The sequence below is a fragment of the Pongo pygmaeus genome, chromosome 1 (assembly GCF_028885625.2).
Source record: "Pongo pygmaeus isolate AG05252 chromosome 1, NHGRI_mPonPyg2-v2.0_pri, whole genome shotgun sequence".
NCBI classification, from domain to species: Eukaryota; Metazoa; Chordata; class Mammalia; order Primates; family Hominidae; genus Pongo; species Pongo pygmaeus.
Window position 1 is genome coordinate 175,614,616 of NC_072373.2, and position 25,056 is coordinate 175,639,671.

General features: G+C 51.7%; 1 protein-coding gene across 2 annotated transcripts; it reads left to right on the forward strand.

Annotated features, from left to right (window-relative positions):
* Positions 1–273: 273 nt before the first annotated feature.
* Positions 274–23,629, forward strand: TTC22 (tetratricopeptide repeat domain 22). 2 transcript variants are annotated; one of them, XM_054486067.1, is made up of 7 exons: positions 274–1,000; positions 15,248–15,303; positions 15,523–15,638; positions 16,277–16,395; positions 17,207–17,368; positions 20,863–21,015; positions 21,559–23,629. In XM_054486067.1, exons 1-7 carry the CDS (start codon positions 434–436, stop codon positions 22,093–22,095), a joined length of 1,710 nt encoding a protein of 569 aa, XP_054342042.1. In that variant the 5' UTR covers positions 274–433; the 3' UTR covers positions 22,096–23,629. The 2 variants fall into 2 exon arrangements, with proteins under 2 accessions (XP_054342042.1, XP_054342051.1); XM_054486076.2 differs by lacking the exons at positions 20,863–21,015; positions 21,559–23,629 and adding an exon at positions 17,707–17,799 and having other exon boundaries at positions 290–1,000.
* The last annotated feature ends 1,427 nt before the right edge of the window (positions 23,630–25,056 follow it).

Consider the following 25,056-nt stretch of genomic DNA (forward strand, 5'->3'; position numbering starts at 1 on the left):
GCCCGGCCTTCAGCAAACTGGGGTTCGAGGCCTACCTACCTGGGTACGCCCCAGTTCTGTGACCTGGGCAAGTTCTCTTCCGCCTCTGAGCCTCAGTTTCCTCCTCTGCTTAGCAGAGTAAAAACACGCCTTTTGCCTTGCACCGAGGTTTGCGCGCCCCGTATTTGACAATGTGCCTGTTTTTCTGGCACACCTGGTTGTGCAATGTCAGCGTCTAGAAGCCGCTGAGCAGCGAAAGCGGAAACACCTACAGGGCACTCCTCGGGCCCACCCACCTGCGGGAGGCGCCCTGAGACCGAGAGGCCTCAGCGCCCGGGGCCTCTGCCGGCTGCCCCTCGCCTCCCGCACGGAGCTCGCTCGGGGAACGCCCCCATCCACTGCCCTCCACAGCCTTAGGGACACGGGTGAGGCCAGGGGAGCAGAGGGAGCAGTCATGGCGGAGCTGGAGGCTGTGGCCGACGATCTAGACGCCCTCATCGACGACCTGGACTACCTCCCGGGCCACTTTCACCTGGAGATGCAGTTGAACTTCGAGCCGCGCTCGCCGGCCCCACAGCGCGCCCGGGACCTGAAGCTGCAGCGGGAGGGTCTGCGGCAGGAGCTCCAGCTGGCGGCCGCCCCGCAGCGCCCCGCCGTGCGTCACCTCCTGGGCGCTTTCGCATTCTACCTGGAGGAGCTGGACGAGGCCCGCGAGTGCTTCCTCGAGGTGGCCCACGAGCACCCGGGCAACCTCAACGCCTGGGCCAATCTGGCACACGTGTACGGCCGGCTGGGCCAGGAAGAAGAGGAGGAGGCGTGCGCCGCGCGGCTGGCCGACCTCATGGGCCTGGCAGAGGAGCCCGAGGCCGCCGGGGACCCCCAGCTCCGCGCCGCTCGCTGCCTGGCCGAGCAGGGCTACGCGCACGGCTTCGACGTGGGCTGCGCCAGCCCAGAGGAGCGTGCGCGGGGGCTGGCGGCAGGCATCGCGCTCTACGACAAGGCGCTAGGCTACGGGCAGCAGGTAGGTGACCCCTGTCTCCCTACCTCCCGCTGGGAGGACTGTGACCATGTTCCCTTCTGTCTGTAGAGATGCCCCGGTACCCCTGACTCTCCCTCAACCCTGGTCTTTTAGCCTCCCAAATGCCTTTCCAATGTGCATCCCCCGCCTGCCCCAGCCAGGCCTGTAGCCCTCTCCTGGTCTAGGGAGTGGAACCGCTTCCTAGTGGGACTGCCTGCCCAAGCCTCTCTTTTGGAAACAGCACAAGCCCAACCTGGACAATTCATCCTTCTTACCTTGCTCCACCCAGCAAGTGCCTGTTCCTGCGCCTGTGCACACCCACCTAAGTAAAAGACACAGTCAGGCATCCTGCCAGAAACTTGGGCACATTCCCACCTCTCCTCTCCCCCTCACCTCCATCCTCATCCATTCGGTCCCCAAATCTTGTCCCCTCAACCTCCTGTTATCTCTGAGGTCTCTCCACACTTCTCCAGGCTTCCTCTGCCGGCCCAGCCTCCATACCTTCCTGCCTGCACCAGTGTAGCTGCTGTCACCCATCCTTGGGGTCCTGCTCTCCAGCTTGATCCTTCTGCCTCATCTTCCCGTCTGCTGCCAGTGTGGTGGTGCTCCATCTTGCTGGCCATGTCCCCACTGCCTAGCAGATAAGTCCTAGGCTCTTTGGTGGGTATTTGACATCCTCCGTGAGCTACCTCTCTGTCCTTCCTCTGCCACGTTCCCCCTTCCAAGCCAGGCTTTTGCCACACTCTACTTCCCCTTGTTCCTCCATGGGCCAGATCTCCTTGCAGCTCACCTTGTCCCTTTCTCGGCCTCTTCCTGGGGTGCCCTTCGGCTCCACCTTTGCCTGGAAGGTTCTCTTCAGTCTCGGGTTGGTCTCAGACATCCCCTCCTCTAGAAAGCCTCCACTAACTCCTCAGGCTGAGTCAGGTGCCTTCTCTGGGCTCCCATAGCACTGCTCACACTGTCTGTTTCCAAGCCTCCAGCTCAATCGTGAGGTCTCTCAGAGTGAGGACAATGTCTGTGTGGTTTACCACCGTAAACCCAATACACACTGGCACAGCACCTGGCACACAATGGCACTCAATAAATGTATCTAATAAATGAATGGATATATGTGCAGCATAGGGCCTAGCATTCAATAGACAAATACTAGGTATATTATCTACTGCTGCATAACAAATACCCCCAAAATTTAGCAGCTTCAAATAATAAGTATATATTATGACCCAGTTTTTGTGAGTCAGGAATCCAGGATGGCTTCACTCAGTGCCTCTGGGCCGTGGTCTCATCTGAAGGCTTGCCTGACTAGGGGGGATCTGCTTCCAAGCTCACTCACATGCTGTTGGCAGGATTCAGTTCCTCACTGGCTCTTGCAAATGGCTTCCCTCTTTTCCATGCCACATGGACATTTCACCACTTTTGCTATTTTCTGCTCATTAGAAGGAAGTCATAGGTTCAGCCCACACTCAAAGGGGAGGATTACACAAGGACATGAATACCTGGAAGTGGGGATCACTGGGGCTATCTCGGAGGCAGCCTGCCACACTAGGCACTGAATGACAGAAAAATGATGTGGTAGAGCATTATTCTCTTTTACAGAAGAGGAAACCATGGTTCAGAGGGGTTCCATGAAGGCACAGCACAGACAAGGTTGAGCTGTTAACAGTGATGTTTTATAACGTTTTAGATTTGTGATATGTAAATAACAAGCCTTCACACATGGGTAGCACAGCTCCCTTCACAAAGGCTCCACACACTCCCCTCAGTGCCTTTTCCATGAATGTTCATGGCTTCAATAAGAGAAGATGTAAGAGTCAAGACCTCAGAAAGTACAGGTTGGAGGGCATGGACCTGACTTAAGGACAGCACGCAGGGTAGGGGTTAAGAGAGTTGACCCTGGGTTACATGGTCTGGATCCAAATTCCAGCTCCCCCATGCTCACTCACTTCAAATCAGTGCTTAGCACCACCAAGCGCCTTTTCCCTCCCTGTAAGATGGAGATAGTAATGTTACATATGTCATAGGCTTTGTCATCTGTAAAATAGGGACATCCCTCACTTGGTTGATGTCATAATTAACAGTTAATATTTGTAAAGCACCTAGAAAGAGCCTGCACAGGGATGAGCAGGGTCACAGATGACCCCTCCGTGTCCCCAGCTGGGAGAGCTTCCTCTGCTCCTAAGCTGGGTGTAGACATGACCATTGATTGCATGAGGTCAACAAGAACCCAGGTCTCTTGTTTCAGTCCTGAGCCTGTGGCCCTGAATGCCAGGCTACCCTCAGTGGAAGGCACAGCCAACATTGATGTGTTGAGTGTGGTCATGACAGCAGGTCATGGCAGCAGAGAGGGGCCTGAAGAGCCCTGGGCTAGGAGCCAGGAGGCCTAGGTTCTTGTCTCAGCTGCAACACTACCCACAGTGCGGCCTTCTTCTCCCCGGGCTGTGGTTTCTTCATCTGTGAACGGGGTGCAGGAAGCAGGAGCTACATGGTCTCTGAGGCACTTTCCTGCTTTTAGGAGGCCATTCACTGGGGGAAGCTTCCTGGAGGAGGTGAGCAGGAAAGCAGTGATTCAGGGGTAGCTATCAAACAGAGGCGGGCTCTTCCCTCTCTGGGAACATGGCCACAGTGGGGATTCCCCAGTGAGTGAACATCCAGATGAGAGAATGCTAAGCAGGGTGCCTGGCACTCCAGGGAGGGAGCCGATTGCTTCATGGGGGTGTGGCTGCCAACCCTGTGCTGTGTCCTGAGGCGTGGCCCAGCAGCTGCTCCACAGTTCTGCACAGAGCAGCTGTGGTCAGCCCCCTACACAAACCTCCAGAGAGAGTTTGGGATTTGGAGACCCTATTTATCATCTGAGGATTAGATGACATCATGCTTCTAAAGCACCTGGCAGAGTAGGTGCTCAAGAAATAGTTGCAGGCAGGATGACAATAATGATGGTTGCATCATTTTTAGAGTCAGAGGTTTGGTTCTGAGCACCTAGTTCTGTTATTATTTTGCTGTGTGGCTGTGGACAAGTCACTTGTCATCTCTTGTGACTTGCCTGAGTTTCTGCTTCATAAACATTGATCAGCTCCAGGTTTATTGGGATTATGCAACAAATGATGAGAGTAAAAATGCCCATAAACTGGAAAATTCTGGGCATGTCTGAGAGGCATTTACTGAGCATTTTGACATTTATTGAACACCTACTATGTGCCAGGCTCTGTTTTTAAGAAGTCCCTGCCTCTAAGAAGCCCTTGAACGAAAGGAGAAGTAAACATTTGCTTCTTCATTAACTATGCTTACCTGAGCCCCTCTTCTGGGAATGGGGGCCAAAGGGGCAAATCAAAGACGTGTCTACCACTGGCTGAGGACACAGGCATTCATCACAGGCCTGTGTCATTGGCAATCATCTCTAAGTACTGTACACCCAGAGGTCACACTTTCTGAACCAAAAACAGGGCCCCAGGGGCTGACAATGAAAGTACACTCTGGGGATATGGGGACCAAAGGTTGGTATCAAGAGTGACCTGGAAAGTCCGGGCCCTGTGGATAAAGTGGGAGTGACTGAGTCAGAGAGGGAACACTCCCCTTCAGCAGGAGTTCCCAGGCAGGAATGAGAGGGACACACCCAGCAGGGGCATGGTGCGTGCAAAGGCCCCGTGGTGGGGCCTGCAGAGCACGGGGGCTTGAGTGCCAGCTGAACTGGGGCAAGGAATGAGGCTTGCCCAGGGTCACAGAGCTAGTAAATGGCAATGAAATCCATGCCACCCTGGTTGACTGCACAGCCTTTGCTCTTTCTGGAGAGTTCAGAGAAGTGGGGTATAATGCAGATGGCTAGCAGGATGGTGAGGGAAGACCCCTCGCAGGCATACTCCTGGAAATCTAAGGCAGAGGAGTATGGAGAGAGAGGAGGTGGGTGGGTTGCCATGTGTCCAGAGACTGGGGAGGAAGAGGTAGAAGGTGAAGTCAGAGTCAGGCCAGGAAAGGAGGAGGAGGAGGGACCCCCTGCAGCGAGAGATTTTCCATCCTTGTGGGGCTGGGACTCTCCCAGGTGGGGAAGAGCCTCTGGAGCTCAAAGGACAAAGAGCTACTGAAGAACTGTGAACAGCTGCTCATCTGCTAACCTAAACTACAAAATAATAATAATAATACTAAATTATAAAAGAAAACATTATAAAAGTTAATCATTTAGCCCATAATCCAAACATAATCAGTGTTTGTATGGGAGGGGGTGTGTCTCTGTGACTTCCTTTCTTTGCTCTTCATTCCCTACCATTTCTTTCTTTCTTTCTTTGAGACTGAGTCTAGAGTGCAATGGCATGATCTCGGCTCACTGCAACCTGTGCCTCCCAGGTTCAAGCAATTCTCTCAGCTCAGCCTCCCAAGTAGCTGGGATTACAGGCACCTGTCATCGTGCCTGGCTAATTTTTGTATTTTTGTAGAGACTGGATTTCACCATGTTGGCCAGGCTGGTCTTGAACTCCTGACCTCAGGTGATCCGCCTGCCTCGGCCTCCCAAAGTGCTGAGCCACCGCACCCAGCCACATTTCTGTTTCTTAAATTACAAAAAATATGAGGAGGCAGATCGCTTTGATCACTCCCCTCCTCCTCACATCAACCCTCTAAATATACACACACGTGTATACACACGCCATCTCTCAGACACATATACACTCACAGATGGATCCTTGGTAGCAAATCTCTAGATTAAGTAGCTATTAAGAGCATAAGCTTTGGAGTTAGACCAGGTGAGAATTCTGCCTCCATCACTAGCTGGCTACAGGCAAGTCTTTATTCCTCTGAGCCTCAGTTTCCTCCTCTGTAAAATGGGTTTCTAACATGAACCTCACATGGTTGCTGTGAAGATTGAGAGAACATGAAAAGCACCAGGCAGGGGCACGTGAGGTCCTGCCTGGGGCTTCTCCCTGCCTGCCCTGGCCCACAGCACTTCTCCACTGCTCTTCAACAGAGCCTTCCCGACCTCTGGCTTACCCCCACCTGGTTTCTGTCTTGCCCCTAGAGTGTGGGCACTCTGTCTTGGGCTTTTCTCTCTCTTCCCCATCCACCCTCCTCAATGTCTGACGTAGAGCTGAACACCCAAGAGGAGTTTGCAAGCATTGTTTAATTTAGTCGAATAACTCGATTTTGTCTTTAAAATCCCTATTTTTTAAAATAAGGTAACTTGAACTTATTTTCTAAGATTAAAAAAAAAAAAATCCCTGTCCCAAGCCAACTCAGTTATGTCATTTTCTTCCCCTTTTCCCAAAACACTGGTGCCTTAACACACACATGCAGTCACACACACACCGGGGCAGGCCCTGAGTAATGACAGGAACCACACCCGCAATGGTGTCTGTGCACCGGGCACTGAGCTCAGGATCTTACCTGCCTTCGCGCATTTTATTTTTATTCAAACCTCACAGACACACTGCCAGGCATTGTGATTCCCCCTTGCACCCTGGGCATAACAGGCTCAGGGAGGGGAAGGGACTTGCCCAGGTGGGCTCAGTGCACACGGGGCTGTCCATACTTCACCAGCCAGCTGAGGCAGCTGGGGAGGGAGGTGGCCAGCCTCACAAACAAAGGTGTGGGCATTCCAATCCATCACTGCGCCCAGCGGGGTGGGGACCTGGCAGGAAGGCCCAAGAGAGTGTCATAGGTCAGCAAGCCCAGGATCCCTGGCATGCATGCGTGTGTGTCCACACGTGCACGCGCGCACAGACACACACACACACACACACACACGACTCCACAATTCTGAGTGGTTTGATTTGGTTCCGCTACAAGAGGAGGTAGATGAAGCTGGATGATATCCCAGGCACTGTGCACACAAGTGCTTTTCATCGATTATCTCATTTGATCCTCACAGAAATGCTGGCAAATCCATTAACCCCATTCTACAGACAGCAAACTAAGGCGCAGAGAGGCGTTGTGACTTGCCCAAGGGCACATGTGGCTAGCAGGAACTGAACTCAGTTCTATGGGACATCAAAGCCCAGGAGGAGAGACAGCTTTCCTAAGGGTCTGGCTCCAGCCTTATGTGGCCTTGGGGTGCTCACCTTTGCATATCAGTGCCCTCTAAGTTTGCTACTGGCTTCTCTCCCCACTTAGCTGGGAAGTTTGAGAGCTGGGTCCCCTCCTCCTCATAGATACAGAAGCCCAGAGCGAAAGCTGCTTTTAGCATCATCCGGTCCAACCACCTCTTTTACAGGAGAAAAGATGATGTATGTTAGAGTGCAGCACAGCACAGACCCACGGGAGCAGCTGAGAAAATTCAGGCATCACTGTTGTTACTGCAGAGGGTAAGAGACTTCTGCAGACCCACTCAGCTACTACCGGTGCTAGAGTTGGATTTGGACCCTGGACCAGACAGGGAATGGCCCTCTCACTAGGGACAATGAAACAGAGAAGTGGGTCAACACAGTCCAGCAAGTCTGGGACCCAGCACAGAGCAAAGCTGACTCACAGGGCCTGTGTTTGCATGACAGACCTAGGACCAGAAAGGAGGTGGCAGCAGGGAGCTGCTCAAAGCTTAAAATCTGCAGGGAACTGTCCAGGGAGCCCAAGACAGGGCTGAATATTTGTTTCCATGGCCTGACACCCAAATCCCAAATTCCCTCCACCTGTGCGCATACCACCTCAGCCAACATGGCTATGATGCAGGCAGGCCACGTGGGGTCACCCCTGTTTGCAGATGTAGAAGCTGAGCCACGCCAGTGGGCGCTCCAGGACCCCTGGAGGAGTGAGAGGCAGGGGTGGGACTCCAATCTCATCTTCTGTTTCCTCCCCACTCCTGACAAGGCAGGAGCACAAGAGCATCACCACCCGCAGTGGGGAAGAGCAACCCCCTTCCCTGCCTGTCTTGTACATCGCCCACAGGCGGCAGGCTGGGGCCAGGTGGGGTGGGGCTCGGTGTGCAGGAGCAGAAAGGCTGCTCTGTGTCATCACAGAGGACATTCCAGTTGTGCAGGAAGGACGTATCCACAGGCCTGCCACCTTGTGACTTTTATTTCTGCAGTGTCAGCCTTCACAGAGGCAGCATGATGAGGTGGAAACAACAGGGGCATTGGAGGGAGGCAGATCTGAACTTGAATCCTGGCTCTTCTGCCCTGGGCTATGGGGCTGGGCCGGTGGCTTTTTCTGTAGTCTCTGTTTCCTGATCTGTAAAAGGAGGAAGATGCATTATACCTTCTAAGGCTGCTGTGAGAAACCCAGTGCTATGATGCACTGAGGAGCCCAGTGACACTGGAGAAATGTTCATTCTCTTTCCTGTTTGTCATTCCTCCTCCCCAGAAAGAAAATTAGTCAGCTTTCAGGAACTGACTCTGAATCTAGAGGACAGCCTGTCATCAGGGGCAAAGTTCAAAATACAAGGCAAATATTTTCCTTAAGAACCAGCAAGGTGTCTGTATAGCCTATTCAAATGCATATATATAGTAAGTCATTGGTGTAGTGAAAGATCTTCTATTGGAATAACTTAAAATAGCCAAGCTCCCCAACATTTCCTTCTTTTGGGGCCGTCTTTTGAAGTAAATGGGATGCTGAGATCCAACCTTGTACCCCACCCAAGTTAAGACATACCTACTCTGGTAATGGCTTATCCTAATCCTAGCATTTCCTGCAGTTTCTGTGAGGTCACTAACCTTTTTTGCTTACTCACCCAGCCCACAGGAGCTTCGATCTTCAGGCTTCCCTGAGGATCACAATTGCTGATCCTTTTACTCACTAAAAAAGAGACAAATCTTCTAGCCCATTTTTGCTCCACCTTAGGGTAGTACAGCGAGAGCCTTGTGCAATGGTTCTCAAACTTCAGCATGCAGTAGGGGGCCTGTTAAAACACAGGATGCTGGGCTCCCACCCCAGAGTTTTAGATTCAGTGGGTCAAGAATTTGCATTTCTATCAAATTCCCAGGTGATGCTGCTGATCTTGCTGGTCTGGGGGCCACACTTTGAAAACCACTTGTCTAGGGTAGTTGGAGGCAAAGACTCTGGAGCTAACTCACAGAGTTCTCAGCCCTACTACCTGCTAGCTGTGTCACTCTGGGCGCATGCCCTAACCACTCTGTGCCACAGTTGCTTCATCTGTAAACTTGGGAGAATAACAATCCCTACCCCATAGGTAACGCTTGAGAAAGTCTAATGGGGTAACACATGTAAATGAGGTGCCTGGTGCATAGTAAGTGTTCAAAAGTTGCTATTATTAGTATAGCAAAAGAGCATAATCTCCAGGTTTCAGTCGAGGCTATCACACTGGACATGTGACTGTGAAGATAGCATCTTGCCTCAGTCTTCCCATCTGTACGAAGAGGGTAATGATACTCCATTTACATTCCATGAGGCTGTTCTGAGGATTACATGGAATCTGTGTGAAAGCCCTTTGTAAATGGTAAACACTGTACAAACACTACCTCCTTGCAGCTAGATCTTGTGGGAAGAACACTGAAGTCAGAGAGACCTGGCCTGAAGTACCAGGTTAAGTAGGCAAGTCTCTGCTTCTGTCAGCCTCAGTTTCCCCATCCCTAATATGAGGAAAGTAATAGCGAGGGCCTCAGAAGAGCTGGGAGGTGTGCTGAGAACACCTCACCTGAGGTCTGTCTCTCATTCTCACCTTCAGCTCATACCAGGGTCTACAAATTTCATTTTAGGGTCAACATGGGCCTCGCCTAGTTCCCTCCCATGAATCTGCCACAGAACAGCAGCCTAATGTAGCTCCTCTAGCATAAACCTGGACTCACACGCTGGCCAGCCTCTCTCATAGACCACGGAATCCCCAGCCCACGGGATTGTGATAAGGATCGAATGAGAGAAAGGTGGGGGTGTCCTGACTGGAGGCCACCCACCCCAGGCAGGTTCACCGTAAATACTCCTCTTCTGGCAGAAGTCCTGTGAGCCTCCTCCCAGGCTGCCTCCAAACATCTTGCCTCTGGGAGTCGTAAACTCTGTAACTGAATTCCTTGCGGCCATAAAAGGTTTCACAGCAACTTTATCCTCCAGGATAGAGGGGGAATACCCCCTCCCTTCTCCAGGAGGGGAGGGGGCAGTCACAAGCCTGTTTAATTTAATTTAACGCACTATGGCTTGCCAGGTTGCCCCTGGTAACAGCTTCAGCGGCTGCTTCAGTTACTGCTTCGGTTACAACCAGAAGGATTTTTAAAGAGACAGTCCAGAGCCAAAAGCAGTGGCTCAAGCCTGTAATCCCAGCAGTTTGGGAAGCCGAGGCGGGAAGATCACCTGAGGTCAGAAGTTCGAGACTGGCCTGACTAACATGGAGAAACCCCATCTCTACTAAAAATACAAAATTAGCTGGGCGTGGTGGCACATGCCTGTAATCCCAGCTACTCGGGAGGCTGAGGCAGAAGAATTGCTTAAACCCGGAGGAGGAGGTTGCGGTGAGCCAAGATCGCGCCATTGCACTCCAGTCTGGGCAACAAGAGCAAAACTCCGTCTTAAAAAAAAAGAGAGAGAGAGGGAGACAGTCTATTTTGGAGCCAGAATTGCACCACAGAGTGAACAGCCAACACCAGCTTCACCACACGGATAGAGGAATAAAGCCCAGGCACAAATGAGGCTTCTGACTAGATCTGTGCATCCCATTAATTCTGTTTCATATCCACTGACCCCATCTGCAGCCCCACAAGCCCTCCTGCAAATGCTGCTCTCAAGCGGGATCTGATGAGGGACTACTTTAGGGATTTGTCACACAGATGTCACCCAATTAGCTACTTTTTTGAAAATCAATTTCAGTCATCAAGTTGAAGGGGAGGAGAGTTGACGCTTAGGAGTTGCCCCTGCAATTCAGACATACTGCCACCAGGTGGTGGTATTGCTTGCTTAGTGAAAACCTTAACCAGGCTCTTGAATTAATCAGTAATAGTCAACAGTGCACAGAGTGGTGGTGAAACCACTGGACTGTAAGCTCTGATGCTAACTAATGTGGAACCTTAGGTAAGCCACTTCGCCTCTCTCGTCTCGGTGTCCTCGGATATCTAGTAAGGAGATTGATCAGGATAACTGAGTGTTGTGGACAAGGCTTGGGAATAGGATCATGGAGGCATGAGTCTAAGCCCCAGCTCTATCATGTACTAACTGTGGTTTGGACACATAATTTAATTTCTTGCCACTTGAATACCAAACAAGAGAGTGGCTGGGAGAGCCCTGAGGAGAACACATTAGTCTCCAACACTGGGGACCTGTGGAGATAAGAAAGGTGCCTGGGACCCAACAGGGGATTGGCGGTCCTGAGGTCCTGGGAGCATAGTGGGGAGAGGACAGCAAGGTGTCACAGGATGGCTTCAGATTCCAGGGCCAAAGACCACATTGCCTCATCGGGCACTGAAACACGCCACAGCGGACAAAGTAACCTCCTAGAGAATGCTAACCCTACTCAGCTCTACCCAGACCAGGAGGAAGGGAACAGACATCTATTCTGGGCCAGGCACTGCCCTCACAACTCCTGAGAGGCCCATATGATTATCCTCCTTTGCAGATAAGGACATAACCTCCCAGGGGTAACTCATCCCCCAAGGTTGCCCATCTCATATGGCCAGGCCTGCCAGGCACACGAGCCTCAGCTTTTCGCATTCCCACCCCTCAAGCCTACTACACCTGTTCTTGCTGGACGCTAGGCTCCCTTGCCAGGAGCAAGGAAGGGAGAGTGGGTTCTCTTCCTCCCCACCATGACTCAGTTGAGCCAACCTCAAAGCAGGTGAGGGACCAGAGGTCATGGGATCGCTCTCATAGAAGCAGCCAGGGGGCCGGGCACGGTGGCTCATGCCTGTAATCCCAGCACTTTGGGAGGCCAAGGTGGGCAGATCACTTGAGGTCAGGAATTCGAGACCAGCCTGGCCAACATAGCGAAACCCCATCTCTACTAAAAATACAAAAACTAGTCGGGTGTGGTGGCAGACACCTGTAATCCCAGCTACTCGGGAGGCTGAGGCAGAATAGCTTGAACTCAGGAGGCAGATGTTGCAGTGAGCTGAGATCACATCACTGCACTCCAGCCTAGGTGACAGAGCAAGACTCCATCTCAAAAAAAGAGGAAGAAGAAGAAGAAGGAGGAGGAGGAGGGAGAAGAAGAAGGAAGAAGAAGGAAAAAGGAAGAAGAAGAAGGGAGAAGAAGGAAGAAGCAGCAAGAAGGAAGAAGGAGAAGAAGAAAGAAGAAGGAAGAGGAAGAGGAAGAAGAAGAAGAAGAAAGAAGAAGAAAGAAGAAGAAGAAGAAAGAAGAAGAAGAAGGAGGAGGAGGAGGAGGAGGAAGAAGGAGGAAGAAGAAGGAGGAAGAAGAAGAAGAAGAAGAAGAAGAAAGAAGAAGAAGAAGGAAGAAGAAGAAGAAGAAGAAGAAGAAGAAGAAGGAAGAAGAAGAAGAAGAAGAAGAAGAAGAAGAAGAAGAAGAAGAAGAAGAAGAAGAAGAAGGAAGAAGAAGAAGAAGAAGAAGAAGAAGAAGAAGAAGAAGAAGGAAGAAGGAAGAAGGAAGAGGAAGAGGAAGAGGAAGAGGAAGAAGAAGAAGAAGAAGAAGAAGAAGAGAAGAAAGAAGAAAGAAGAAGAAGAAAAGAAGAAGCCGCTACCAGGGAGCCTGAGGCACCCTATGTGCCCCTGATCCTTTGCATGTTCAGGCTTTGACACATCATGCCAGTTTGGCCCACACTAGGTGCTCCATAAATCCCAGTCTCCTTCTTCCTTCCCAGGTCCAGTGTAAGTAAAGCAGATAAGGGTATCCAGAGTCCTATCCCTGCCTTTTGCTTTGGAAAGTGTTCCCTACTTCTCAGGGATGCCCTTTAAGCCTTGAGGCCATCCCTTCTCCCCTCCAGATAGCCCTATTCCCAGCTAAAGTCCCAATATACATATTCCCACCTAAGTAACAGGATTACCTTTCAAGGTGATACAAATGTAAAAGCACACATCAGTTGGATCTTGGCATTCCTGAGCTGTAGCCTCTTTTTTTTTTTTTTTTTTTTTTTTTTTTTTAAGAAACAAGATCTCACTTTGTTGCCCTGGCTGGAGGGCAGTGGTGCTATCATAGTTCACTGCAGCCTTAAACTCCTGGGCTCAATCAATTCTCCCATCTCAGGCTTTAGAGCAGCTGTGACTATAGACTTGCACCACCGTACCTGGCTATTTTGATTTTGATTTTTGAGTAGACAGGGTCTCACTATGTTGCACAGGCTGGTCTTGGACTGCTGCTGGGCTTCAGAGATCCTCCTGCCTCAGCTTCCCAAAGTGCTGGGATTACAGACATAAGCTACTGCGCCCAGCCCCCCAGCTCTATCTCCTTCTATAGCTCCCCACTACCTTGCAGATAAGCTCCAAGTCCTGACCCTGGCACTCAGGGGCCCCTCCTGATTATGCCCCTGCTGGCTCTTCCCTCCACCCCTTACCATCAGGGTTCCAGCCCTCCGGCTGCATGCAGACCCCAGCACGCCTTGCTCGCTCTTCTCTGAGCTTTTGCACTTGATGTCCCATCCTCCTAGATTGCCTTTTCTCACCGTATCCACCTGGGTGATTCCTACTTGTCCTTAAGGACCCTGCCCTAGTACTTTCTCCTCTGGAAAGCCATGGGGATGTTCCTGGATTGTATAGGATACCTCCTTGGGCTCCCATAGCCCCCGTGTTCCTTCTACTCTAATTGTGTCTTTGGGTCTAGCTTTCCTGCAGGACCCAGAGCCCCTAAATGTGGGACCTGCCTTTTCTCTCCTGTCCTTATTGCCCAGCCGAGAGCCACACAGAGAAGATACTCAGGGAATACTGACTGAGAAATGCAATTAGTGGGGCCCCTTTTGGGTGGTCTGACTGGGACCTGGGTTCCAGACCCTGTCCTGATGGGTGGTCACACCAGTTGGTGGGATCTGACTCACAAGGACCCCTCCCTTCAAATTCATCGAAGGTGTCCCCGGAGCAGCCACACCTAACCTGCTAGCATTGGCTCCCCCAGATCCCCATTCACACACTCTGTGCTGCACACCCATCAGCTGCCCATCCCCAGCGTCTCCAGGCCTCTGCTCACGGGAGCCCTCCATCTGGAGCCCACCCTTTGACCCTTTGGGTCACCAATATGACCCAAGACCCTCCTTAAGCCCACACCCCCCGGCTGGGAGTGGCCTGCCCATCCCCCACACTTCCTCTGTACCACTCTCATAGCCTCTGTCAGGCCTGGCTTCATACCACAGCTATTGGCAACCCAGTGTGGGGAAGCAAGCATGGGCTTTGGAGGCTGACAAACGGGGACCAGATCCCGCTCTGACCCTCAAAAGCTGTGTGACCTCAGGCAAGTCACTTTATCTATCTGAGCTTCAATATGTTCCTCTATAAAATGTGGATAACAGCTACTTGATAGGTTTGTTGTGAGATGGAGAAGATGGGTGTCAGGATCCTGGCACATTCAGGCACTGAGTGGCATCCTATTACTGAAGCCTGGATCTGCTTCCCCTGCCAGGTTGTGAGTGCGTTTGGGTCAGGGTGCAGGTCCCATTCAGTGCCGCATTCCTAGAGCACCCAGCACAGGGCCTTATGCCATAGGTGCTCACAAATGCATTCACCCCAGCTGCTGGGGATGGGGGTAGAGAGATGATGGGTCCCCCTCCCCCACAGCTGAGGAGGCCACAGTGGGGGTGGCGAGTACAGAGTGGAGCCTCCAGATCAGGGACGGGAGATGAATGTGGAGGGAGGGGCTGGAGCCTGAGGGAGAGCTACTGATATGCACTGAGGGTTTTATTGGTTTTCATTAAAATTCCTTCCCGAAGCTGGAGTAGCTACTCCCATAAATAACAGCATAAATATTTTATCTGGTGCCCAAGTTGCACAGCAAGGTTGGCAGGAATAATAATGGCAAAACAGTTCAGGGAGGGTCTTGGGCTTCAGCTGAGCTGGGCTCACTTAACATGCCCAAAGGGGCTTTCTCGGGAAGGTGAAGACTGCAGGGATGGCACCAAACAGGGAGGCAGGTGGGCGTGGAGGAGAGGGTGGGCAGTGGGGTGTGCGCCCTGGGGTTGGGGGGCCTGTGGAGGGCGGCAGGAAATGCTTGCCATACCTGCTCTAGGATAGGCACCTCACTGGGGGCCCTCACAAAGCCTGTGTAGTCAGAGAAGTGAAGTGACTTGCCCAAGGCCACCCAGCCAGTCAGGGGCAGAACCAGGACTGTAATCAAGGGTGTTTAAGGTCAAAGCCCTTCCCACTGTGCCTGCTGCCTCTTGGGGTTCAGTGAGTGTGGGAGTTTATGAACAATGACCAGAGTACCTCAGTAATGGCAGTGTGGGCTGTTCTCTGTTTCCCTAGATCCCGATGGAGGAGAAAAGGGGCTGGTATTTCACCATGGCAACACTCTACATCAGGTCAGGCAAGAGGGTGGTGGGGGTACGGGATGGAGGAGGGAGAGGTGTGGCCTGGCACCCAGCCAGCAGGGTAAGGGGAGAGGTGGCTGGGCCCTTCCTACTGGAAAGGGCTCCCCAAACCGCCACCCCCCCCCACCACCACGGGCCTGGGCAGGGCTGGCAGCACACAGGACAGCCAGGAGCGGGTGCCACCCAGCCACATCTCCTTCTCTGCCACAGGCTAGATGGCATCTTCCTGGAACTGGGCAGTGAGGAGCAGAAGAGACTGCCCGCCTTCAACCGCACGCTGGCCCTACTCCGGCAAGTGCTCAAGTCTGAGGACCCCCGCCACCGAGGTAGGGACCCCGGGGGATGGGTGGGACAGCAGCCTCTGCCCCCTGCCAACAGCCCGCTGGCATTGCACCCACCTCTGGCACTACCTCCCCTTCTTGGCTCCTGTTTCTTCCCTCCTTTGCTCTGTCCCCTACACTCATCTGTGCACCTCAAGGAGCCCACATACCTTGCCCAAGTGAACATGCCAACTACAAGTCACTGCGACTGCAGGCTTCCCCATCTGCGGCTCGTGACCTGGAGGGTGAGAGGTAATTTCCCCTATTTCCACCTATTTATGGTCAGAAGATTGAAGCCTCTGTTGGAGAGCAGTCAAGTCATATTTTTGCAAGGCCAGACAGCAAGAACAAGGACTAGAACCACCAGAGCTGGTGAGAGCTGAAGTCAGAAGAGACCTACGTACCTGAAATGAGGTCCCCCCGATGACACATTAAGCACAGAATAAGCACTAAAACGGGTTCACTAACCCCTCACACGGCCCCTTTCTCCACCTTTGCTTCTTTCTGTCCCTGGGTTGCCCTCAGTGATCTCACAGTACTGTCCCTTGCTTTGTCTTCATGGGCGACACCTAGGATGGAGATGGCCCCTTCCCTTTCTCCACCCTGCTGCTTCCTAGAGACCCTCTCCCACCCTTCACCCCCAGCCCTGGCCTGGTGCTACCTCGGGATGCTGCTGGAGCGGAAGGACACCTTCTCCACCACCCCCATGGGCGTCCATGACTGCGGGTACTCAGGGACTGACCCTCTGGACTGCTTTGGCAAGGTACGTGTCCCCAGCCACACCCACCCTCTAAACTGAGAAGGAGCCTGGCACCCCAGCCTCTCCACCCAGAACCCAGGCTTCTCTGGGTATCAACCCCCACCGCGTGGCCCACCCAGGAAGTACACTTACCCCAGACCTTGCTCTCTATCCTCTCTTCATTCAAAACAAAAGAGACCCTCCCCATACCCAATCTGGCCCCAGCCCATTTCTCTAGCCTTGAAATAGACCCTTAGACTTTTTCCCTTGAGGCCTTCATTCGCAGTATTCCCTCTGCCAGGAGTTCCCTACCTCTCCACCCCCAATGGCATAGTAGAAAGATGGGTTTAGCTGGTGTCTCCTTGCCAGCCCTGCCCATAGGCTGTGTGACCCTAAGGCAAGTCACTTACAACAGGAAGCAGTCAATGACAATAGTGGGGGTAAGTGTTATTACCCAGGTAGAAACCCTGTACTTTGTAAGGTTGGGGGATGGGGGTTGCCTCTGGCCCTTCCTCTCACCTGCCCTAGGAAGATGGGAGAGCATACACTGGGAAGGAGGGGTCTGACTGGGCTCTGGAAGGCTTTACTGGATGTGACCAGTGATGTGGTCGTGGGCCGGGCTCTCAGGAGTTGAATGCCAATAGGTTGTGCCCCAAGGTGTTGGGCTCCGTGATATGACAACTTACTGGCAGGTGGATAAGGGTGGATATGGGTAAAGGGCACCGTGTTGATATGGCTGTATCCAAAGATGGGGTTCCTGTGGTTCAGCACTGTTTAGCCAGCTCTGGCTAATGACCAAGCAAGTGGTTTGTTTTTGCACTCCTCCCTTACCTAGGCCATTGAGATTGCCAAGAACCAACCTCCCATCCTGAATCGCCTGGCAAAAATCTTCTACTTCCTGGGAAAGCAGGATATGGCCATTGGAACCTGCAACATGGCCCTGGATGTCCTACGCGATCCAGAGCTCAACTGGCAGGCATACTGCACAAGGGCCAAGGTGGGTCAACTTCCTGCCCCACCTCAACCTGCCATCGGGAATCAGAGAACAAGGGCCAGAGGCCAAGACCCTGTTGCCAGGGCCCAAGGGTCAGGGAGTCCTCATGGTGGAAGGGAGCTTAGGAGCCATCAAAAAACACAGTTGGGTTCTATAAAGTTTTTTGTTTATTTTGAGACAGTGTCTCGCTCTGTCACCCAACTGAAGTATGGTGGTGCCACCATGGCTCACTGCAGCCTAGACCTCCTAAGCTCAAGCAATCCTCCCACCTCAGCCTCCCAAATAGCTGGGACTACAGGTGCACACCACCACAACCAGCTAATTTTTGTTTTGTTTTGTAGAGACGAGGTCTCACTATGTTGCCCAGACTCGTCTCAAACTCCTGGGCTCAAGCAGTCCTCCCACCTTGACCTCCCAAAGTGCTGGAATTCCAGGTGTGAGCCACTACGCCCAGCCCTGTAAGGTTTTTGAGTGAAAGAATGCAGGAGCCTCCACTCACTGCAGGAATCCCTTCTACAATTCCTGGTCAGTGAGCCCCCAGCCTCTTCTGGATTGGCACGGGTGGAATCAGACTGACCAGAGTTGAAATCTGGCTTCTCCGCCTTATGGAACTTGCGGCAAGCCACTTACCCCCACAAACCTCAGTTCCCAAATCTGTAAGATATAAATAACAACACTTTCCTTAAAATGTTGTCAACAGACACAGTGAGGTAGCATCTAAAGCACAGTGCCTTGGACATAGGAGGTGCTTTTCTGAAAGCCAGTAGAGGTCATTTAATATAGTGGATCAGAGCTCTGGCTCTGAACACAGACAGCCTTGGTTCAAATCCCACAACACCACGTGCTATGGGACCTTTGGCAAAATATTCTTGCCCGGATTCTGAGCCTCAATTTCTTTATCTGTAGACTGGAGTTGTTATGAGAATTACATTAGATTTTGTATGTAAAATTCAGCATCAAGCACACAGTAAGATTTCATAAGAGACTGACTGCTACTAATTTAATATTAGGCATATTTTTGAATTATCTCACTGTCTCTTGATGCAGTGGACAGTCATTCAGCTCTGCAAGTTACACACTTAGGTGAGCTCTGCCTCCTGCTAGCTTCCCGCACTGGTCCCAGACCTGCCTCCTAGAGCCCACACAGAGCCCATGTGCTTGAGGAAGCCGACTCAGAGCTCCGAGTTTACTTCACTGCGAGCCAAAGAGTCCCCCCATTCCCTCATCTTCTCCACTACCTACATGACCTAGTGGCAAATCTACTCCCAGTCTTGGTCTCAGTGGCTTAATTACTTTGCCAGCAGGTACGAGGCAGGAGTGAAATTCCTTCGCTGTTGTGGATGTGGTTATTATTATAGATAATAATGACATTAACCATAACAGTAAATAATAAAATATCTCTATAAAATTCTGCATTTCATCAAGCACTTTCATGTTCGTGGTCTGATTTAATGCTCACAAGAATCCTGTGAGAGAGGCCAGACATGTGCCATCCTACAAATGAGGCCACACAGAACCAGGGAGGCAGGGGACTTCCCCAAGGAACTGCATTCAATAATCAGAAACTCCAACTTTACTCTCCTGCCTCCATCACCGTCTGGTGTCTTATGATCCTGGCCTCTCTGTGGTGCCAAAGGTCACACTTACTACTCAGATGACTAGAGGATCACAGGATGGTGGAAAAGAGATGGGAGGAGGAGGGAACTCACATTATCTGTGTAAAAGCCTCAGTCCATGCTGCGGCCCATAAGCGTGGCCCTGGCCCCATGACCTCTCTACCCCACCTCCCTCTGCTCATGCCTCTGTCAGTCTTCCAACCCTACTGGCCTGGGCCTCTGCCTGGAATGCTCTTCTCTCAGATATCTGATTGGCTTCCTCCCTCACTTCTACAGGTCTTCTAGTGGCCATCTAATTGAAAATATCAAAGCCATGCCAACATTTAATTTGTTAATTAATTTATTTTTAAAATTCTTTTAGAGATAGGGTCTCACTCTGTCACCCAGGCTGGAGTGGAGTGGCATGATCACGGCCCACTGCAGCCTTGAACTCCTGGGATCAAGTGATCCTCCCACCTCAGCCTCCCAAGTAGCTGGTACCACAGGTGTGCACCACCACACCCACCCAGCTAATTTTTTAAAAATTATTCGTTGTAGATACAGTGTTCTGCCTATGTTGCCCAGGCTGGTTTCAAATTTCTGGGCTCAAGCAATCCTCCAGCCGCAGACTCCCAAAGTGCTGGGATTATAGGTGTGAGCCACCACACCTAGCCACCGCCAACATTTTATGTTTTCCTTTCCTGGTTTAGTTTTCTTCTTACCACTAATCACTCCCTTACACACTATTTACATATTTATCATGTTTATTTTCTCTCTCCCTCAAAACATGTAAGCTACTTAATGGCAGGGATTTTTGTGGTTTTGTTGTCTACTGTATTCTCAGTGCCTGGAACAGTGTCTGGCACAGAGGAGGCTCTTAATGAATATTTGCTGAGTGAATGAATGAACTGAGCACCTACCATATGCTAGCTCCTGAATAGAATATGTTCTTTCAGACATCATGTTAATTCCCCAAGGAAGATATTCATGTACTAAGTTTTCAGATATAGAAATGAGGTTCAGGTTCATAGAGTTGTGGAACTCCCTCCAGGTGACATGGCTAATAGCTAGGGGTTGAGGGAAGGACTGGAATTCAAACCCTAGTCCAACTGACCCGAAAGCCAGAGATTCATCTCCCCCTGCCTCCATGATGCTGTCTTATAACCAAAGCCCTTCTGATGACTATAAAGCATTAATACCTTCAATAACAATAACGCCCTTTCCCTCGCTTCCTCCTACCCAACCCAAACCCACCCCTCCTAAACCTCCAAACTTTGTAAATGCTCTAAGTGTGGGGAAAATGGAGGAATTCAGGAAAGCAAGGGTCTGAGATCATTTGTAATGTGATGCTTGTCAGTTGGGGCCACCTGCCATTCTTCCCAAACTGCTTGTTGACATAGACTCTCACAAAATCGGTGCTGCCATCCTACCTAAAATAATCCTCCCCAATCACCTCTGTCCCATTGTCATATTTATTTTGTCATAGCACTTACCACTTGAAATAGTACTGTTTACTATTGACTGCCTCCCCTACTGGAATGTTAAGTTCTGCCAGAGCAAGGACCTCATCTATCTTGTTACCATGGTACCTCCTGTATCCAGCATAGGAACTGGCACATGGTGGGCACTCAATACATATCTGTTGAATGAGTAAGGGACTCTTACTTCATCCTACTTACTCATTGCACAGACAGGGAAACTAAGGACCAGAAAGTGGGTGTGACTAGCCCAAGGTGGTCCAAGGCTAGGACCTAGGACTCCTGGGTCCTGGCCTCAGGGTCTTTCTACTGCAACACAGAACCTCCCTGGTTGCTGCTGAAAAAAAGACTGGGTTCATTTAGAGCAGGGGGGGCAGAGGCCCTTGCCTGGATCATCTTTCCTAAGCTGGCTCTCTGTTGGCAGATACACATCAGAGCCTACCTGCATGACCTGGAGCGGGCCAAGATGGGTCTCGGGGGCATGCCTGACAGGAACCACCTGGCCTGTGCCAAGGCTGACCTCGAGGAAGTGGTCAGGGTGTGCCCAGGCTTCAAGGCATACCTGGACATCGGCCAGGTAAGGCAGTCTCTTGGCTTAGCCAATAGCTGAGCAAGAATTTGTTTACTCCTTGCCAGGCTAGGCCAGGGCTAGGCCAGGATGCAGAAGAAAAAGTTTCACTCCCTCATAACAGTACCCATCTCCTCCAGCCATGGTGAGGACTGAATAAGATGTGTGTACAGTATTTAGAATAAGGCCTGGCTCTTCCTAAGCACTCAGGAAGTGTGGGCATTATTCTTTATCTAGAAGATACCTATTCTCTATCTGTGTTCAGGGAATGTTTACCAAGAAGTGACAATATCATAATTTTAGGTACAAGAAAACCGAGATCCAGAGATTGACTCACTCAAGGTTATATGGCTAGGTGTGAAGGGGCTGGAACTGGAATCGGGGTACTCCTTTTCTAGAGGAGCAGGAATAAAACGTGTGATTAATAATTGTCGATGGAGAGAGGGTGGGAATGAGTGAAGGAGTGGAATTTTTTTTAAAGCAAGCGTGGGGCGGGAATGAGCGTGGAGCCGCGCCTGCGGTGAAGGGCTCACCCCGCGTCCCCCACCCCAGGTCTACTACTATATGGGCGTGGACGCGGTGCAGGAGCTGCTGGCGGTGGACGAGGCGGCGCTGAACCAGGCGCTGGTGTTCCTGGCCAAGGCGGGCGAGTCGGAGCTGGGTGCCACGCTGCCCGAGCTGCAGCTGCTGCGCGGCAAGTGCCTGCGCATCAAGGGCGAGGACGCCAACGCGGCCGCCTGCTTCAAGCGCGCGGTGGAGCTGGACGACGCGGGCTCCAGCCACACCGACGGCTTTGGCTGCCTGCTTGAGGCGCTGCTGGCGCAGTGGAGCCAGGCACAGCTGAGCGACGGGGAGCTGGGCCGCGAGGTGGACGCCTGGCTGCGCCGCGCCCAGGACAAGTACCCCGCGGCGCGCCTGCGCCAGGAGCTGCAGCGCGTGTGGCGCGGGCACACGGACGAGGTGCTGGGGCTGGCCCGGGCCCTGGTGGCCCAGGGACGACTGGCGCTGGTGCGGCTGCTCTTCGAGACCATGGAGCGCGAGGGCGAGGGCGCCAGCGCGCCGCGGGACCGCCGGGCTGTCTCATTCTAGGGCTCAGGTGCCCAGGCCGGAGGCTCCCTGGGACCTCGCCCAGGCCCCGCCCAGCTGATGGGACCGGGTCTGGATGGACTCCCTGCCTTAGGCTGACCTGGGAGCGGAGCCAGTTCAATTCTTGGTCGGGAATTGTGAATGGGAATGTTGCGACACCCGGGCGTTTTGAAATGCCCACCCAGACTGGAAGGCCTGATTCCCGAGAGCAGAAGAGGCTGGGAGCAGAGGTGAGAAAACACTGGGAAGCTGCCAATTGAGAGACAGAATTTTCTAGACATACAGGTAAAATAAGATGGTTGTGAGGCTTCTGAGAGAAACAGAAGACAGTTACCTCCGTGTGGCAGTTTTCTAGTCCGGGCGCTCAATCCCTCAGGCCTGAGTGCCTGTCTTTGGACTCCCATAGGCCACACTCTATCCTTATGAGAAAGCCCCGTTTACTTCAGTTGACTGGAATGGGGTCTCAGCTCCTGCAACCAGAAAAGCCCTGACTAAAGCAGAGGGCAAGGTGGCACCGCGAGTGAATTACGGGACAGGGCCCTAGCCTAAGCCTGGTGCTCAGGGCTCATTCCTGCGTCTCTGCTACTTTTCTAGGGGGCCTCCTTCTTGGTCAGCTTGGCCCAAAAGGCCTCCCAAATGCTCTGAAATAGAGCTCATCAGTAGAACCTTCACTTGATTTCCCTCTTCTTGGGGGAAACTAAGGGCCCCACCTATTAGGAGGTGCCACCTGCCCCCATTTTTTTTTTTTTTTTTTTTTTTTGAGACAGAGTTTCGCTCTTGTTGCCCATGCTGGAGTGCAATGGCACGACCTTGGCCCACTGCAACCTCCATCTCCTGGGTTCAAGCTATCTTCCTGCCTCAGCCTTCCAAGTAGCTGGGATTACAGGCGTGCGCCATCAGGCCTGGCTAATTTTGTATTTTTAGTAGAGACAGAGTTTCACCATGTTGGTCAGGATGGTCTCGAACTCCTGACCTCAACCGATCCACCCGCCTCAGCCTCCCAAAGTGCTGGGATTACAGGTGTGAGCCACTGCACCCGGCCCTGCCCCCAGTCTTGACCATTCTACTAATTCTAAAGAACATCTTGAAATTTTACACTCTTGGAATCATAGTTATAGAATCGTTTTTTTGAGACAGAGTCTCACTCTGTCGCCCAGGCTGGAGTGCAGTGGCCAGATCTCAGCTCACTGAAACCTCAGCCTCCGAAGTTCAAGTGATTCTCGTACCTCAGCCTCCTGAGTAGCTGGAATTCCAGGCTGTACTCACTGCTTTGCTCATATCCTCACTCATTACCAGGGACAGGCCAGCACCCCTGCATTGCATCTCACATATCCACTGATGGATGGAGAACAGACTGAAATTCAGTGCCTTAGAGACCACACACTCCAACCCCCTCATTGTGCAGATGGGAAAACTGACAGCCATAGAAGGGAAGTGGCGTGCCCAAAGCCACACTTACTGTTTTCCCCACACTGTACCACAAACTTTCACCATTCTTCAGGTTTGGAAAAATACTAATAAACTGATCAACACTAAAGTATTCAGTGTTTATATGTTAAAGGTTTGTGTGTCACTTGTTACACGAGTCACTCTGATATCCACTTGGACAATGCTTCAACACTAACGGTGGCATTCCGGGTACATGTGAAATATGGCAGGGAGGCCACCCTGAGGCTCCTGAATTCTACCTCATGGGTCACCATGGTTCACGACTTTGAATGGTGACATTCTCTCTCACCCTCCTTCTCCTCTCACCACCATTGCAGCAGAGGCCAGGAGGTGACTCCACAGCAGGCCGCACGCACCCCTGTCCACTTCTATCCCCCACCCACCCCCATCCCTCTTATGCCCAAGACTGTGTCCCATGACCGTCCCTGGGATGGCAACCCATTTCTTTCTTCTCCTTCCTTAAACAAACAAACTGAATTTAAGGCAGTCTTCTGGCAAAACTTAGAGGTTGATGAAGTTTGTCTTTTGCCCCAGGCTCCCTAGTTTGTTTGTTTCCTTTCTTGCCTTTCCCGTCCCTAAAGGCATGCATTTCTCCCTCCATTGCCTCCCTGTCCTCTCATAACTTTTTCAGTAAACTTTCTGATAATCTCGTTCACCCTAATTATATAAATGGTTAACACACGCCCACTATAGCTTTTCTCAGGAGTATCTGCATATTAACAAAAAGCCAAAGAGAGATAGGAAACCCCATTTCCCAGACTGCCTACTCTGTGCTAATCTCATGTAATCTCACTTAATGCAATCTCATGTTGTAATCTCACTTAATGCTCTCAACAGCTCTGAAGGTTAGGTATTAGAATCCTCATTTTACAGATGAGAAAACTGAGACACAGAACAAGATCACAGGTAAGTATGTGAAGGGCCAGGATTTGAACCAGACCAGCCTCGTTCAGTGCTCTGTCCTGGAACACGGCCCCGTGCAAGAGCTGTGTCATCTTCGGTCTAGAGTTGGGCCTCTTCCATGCCCTGTGAGCACCAACCCTACCTGTTACTTTACCCCTGGTCTCTGCTCCCACACTGCCTTATCTTGGTGCATTTGTCCACCCTTTTCCTCCACGGGCTTTTTTCCTGTCATTTCTACCCCAAATGGTCAGCTCAAAGGCACCTCCTCCAGGAAGTCTTGCACATCCTTTCAGCTCTCATTAATCACTCCCTTTCGTGCATGGAGAGCTCTTGGGCATTTTGTCCCACTGTGTTGCATTTCTTTCCTTCTCTTTGCATGTCCATTGCCCCCACTCAACTCTGGGTTCTTCATAGCAGGAACCACAACTCATTTGGCCCCATGGCCCACAGTGCACTTGACATATAAGACAGACTTAGTTTTGGATGTTGAACTGAGTAAATGCCCAGCAGTGATGTGGCACCTCAGTCCCAAAGATGTGGCTCCATTACCAAGTCCAATGACGGAGGCTGGGGCCAGCTCTGCAGCCCAAGGACCCTTGAGGTCTGGAGCTC

Bases quoted from the DNA above. Each gene is read 5' to 3' on its own strand.
- TTC22 (XM_054486067.1), top strand. From the start codon at position 434: ATGGCGGAGCTGGAGGCTGTGGCCGACGATCTAGACGCCCTCATCGAC. The intron at 1,001-15,247 runs GTAGGTGACCCC...CTGTTTCCCTAG, and splicing joins CGCTAGGCTACGGGCAGCAG to ATCCCGATGGAGGAGAAAAG. The intron at 21,016-21,558 runs GTAAGGCAGTCT...CCCCCACCCCAG, and splicing joins CATACCTGGACATCGGCCAG to GTCTACTACTATATGGGCGT.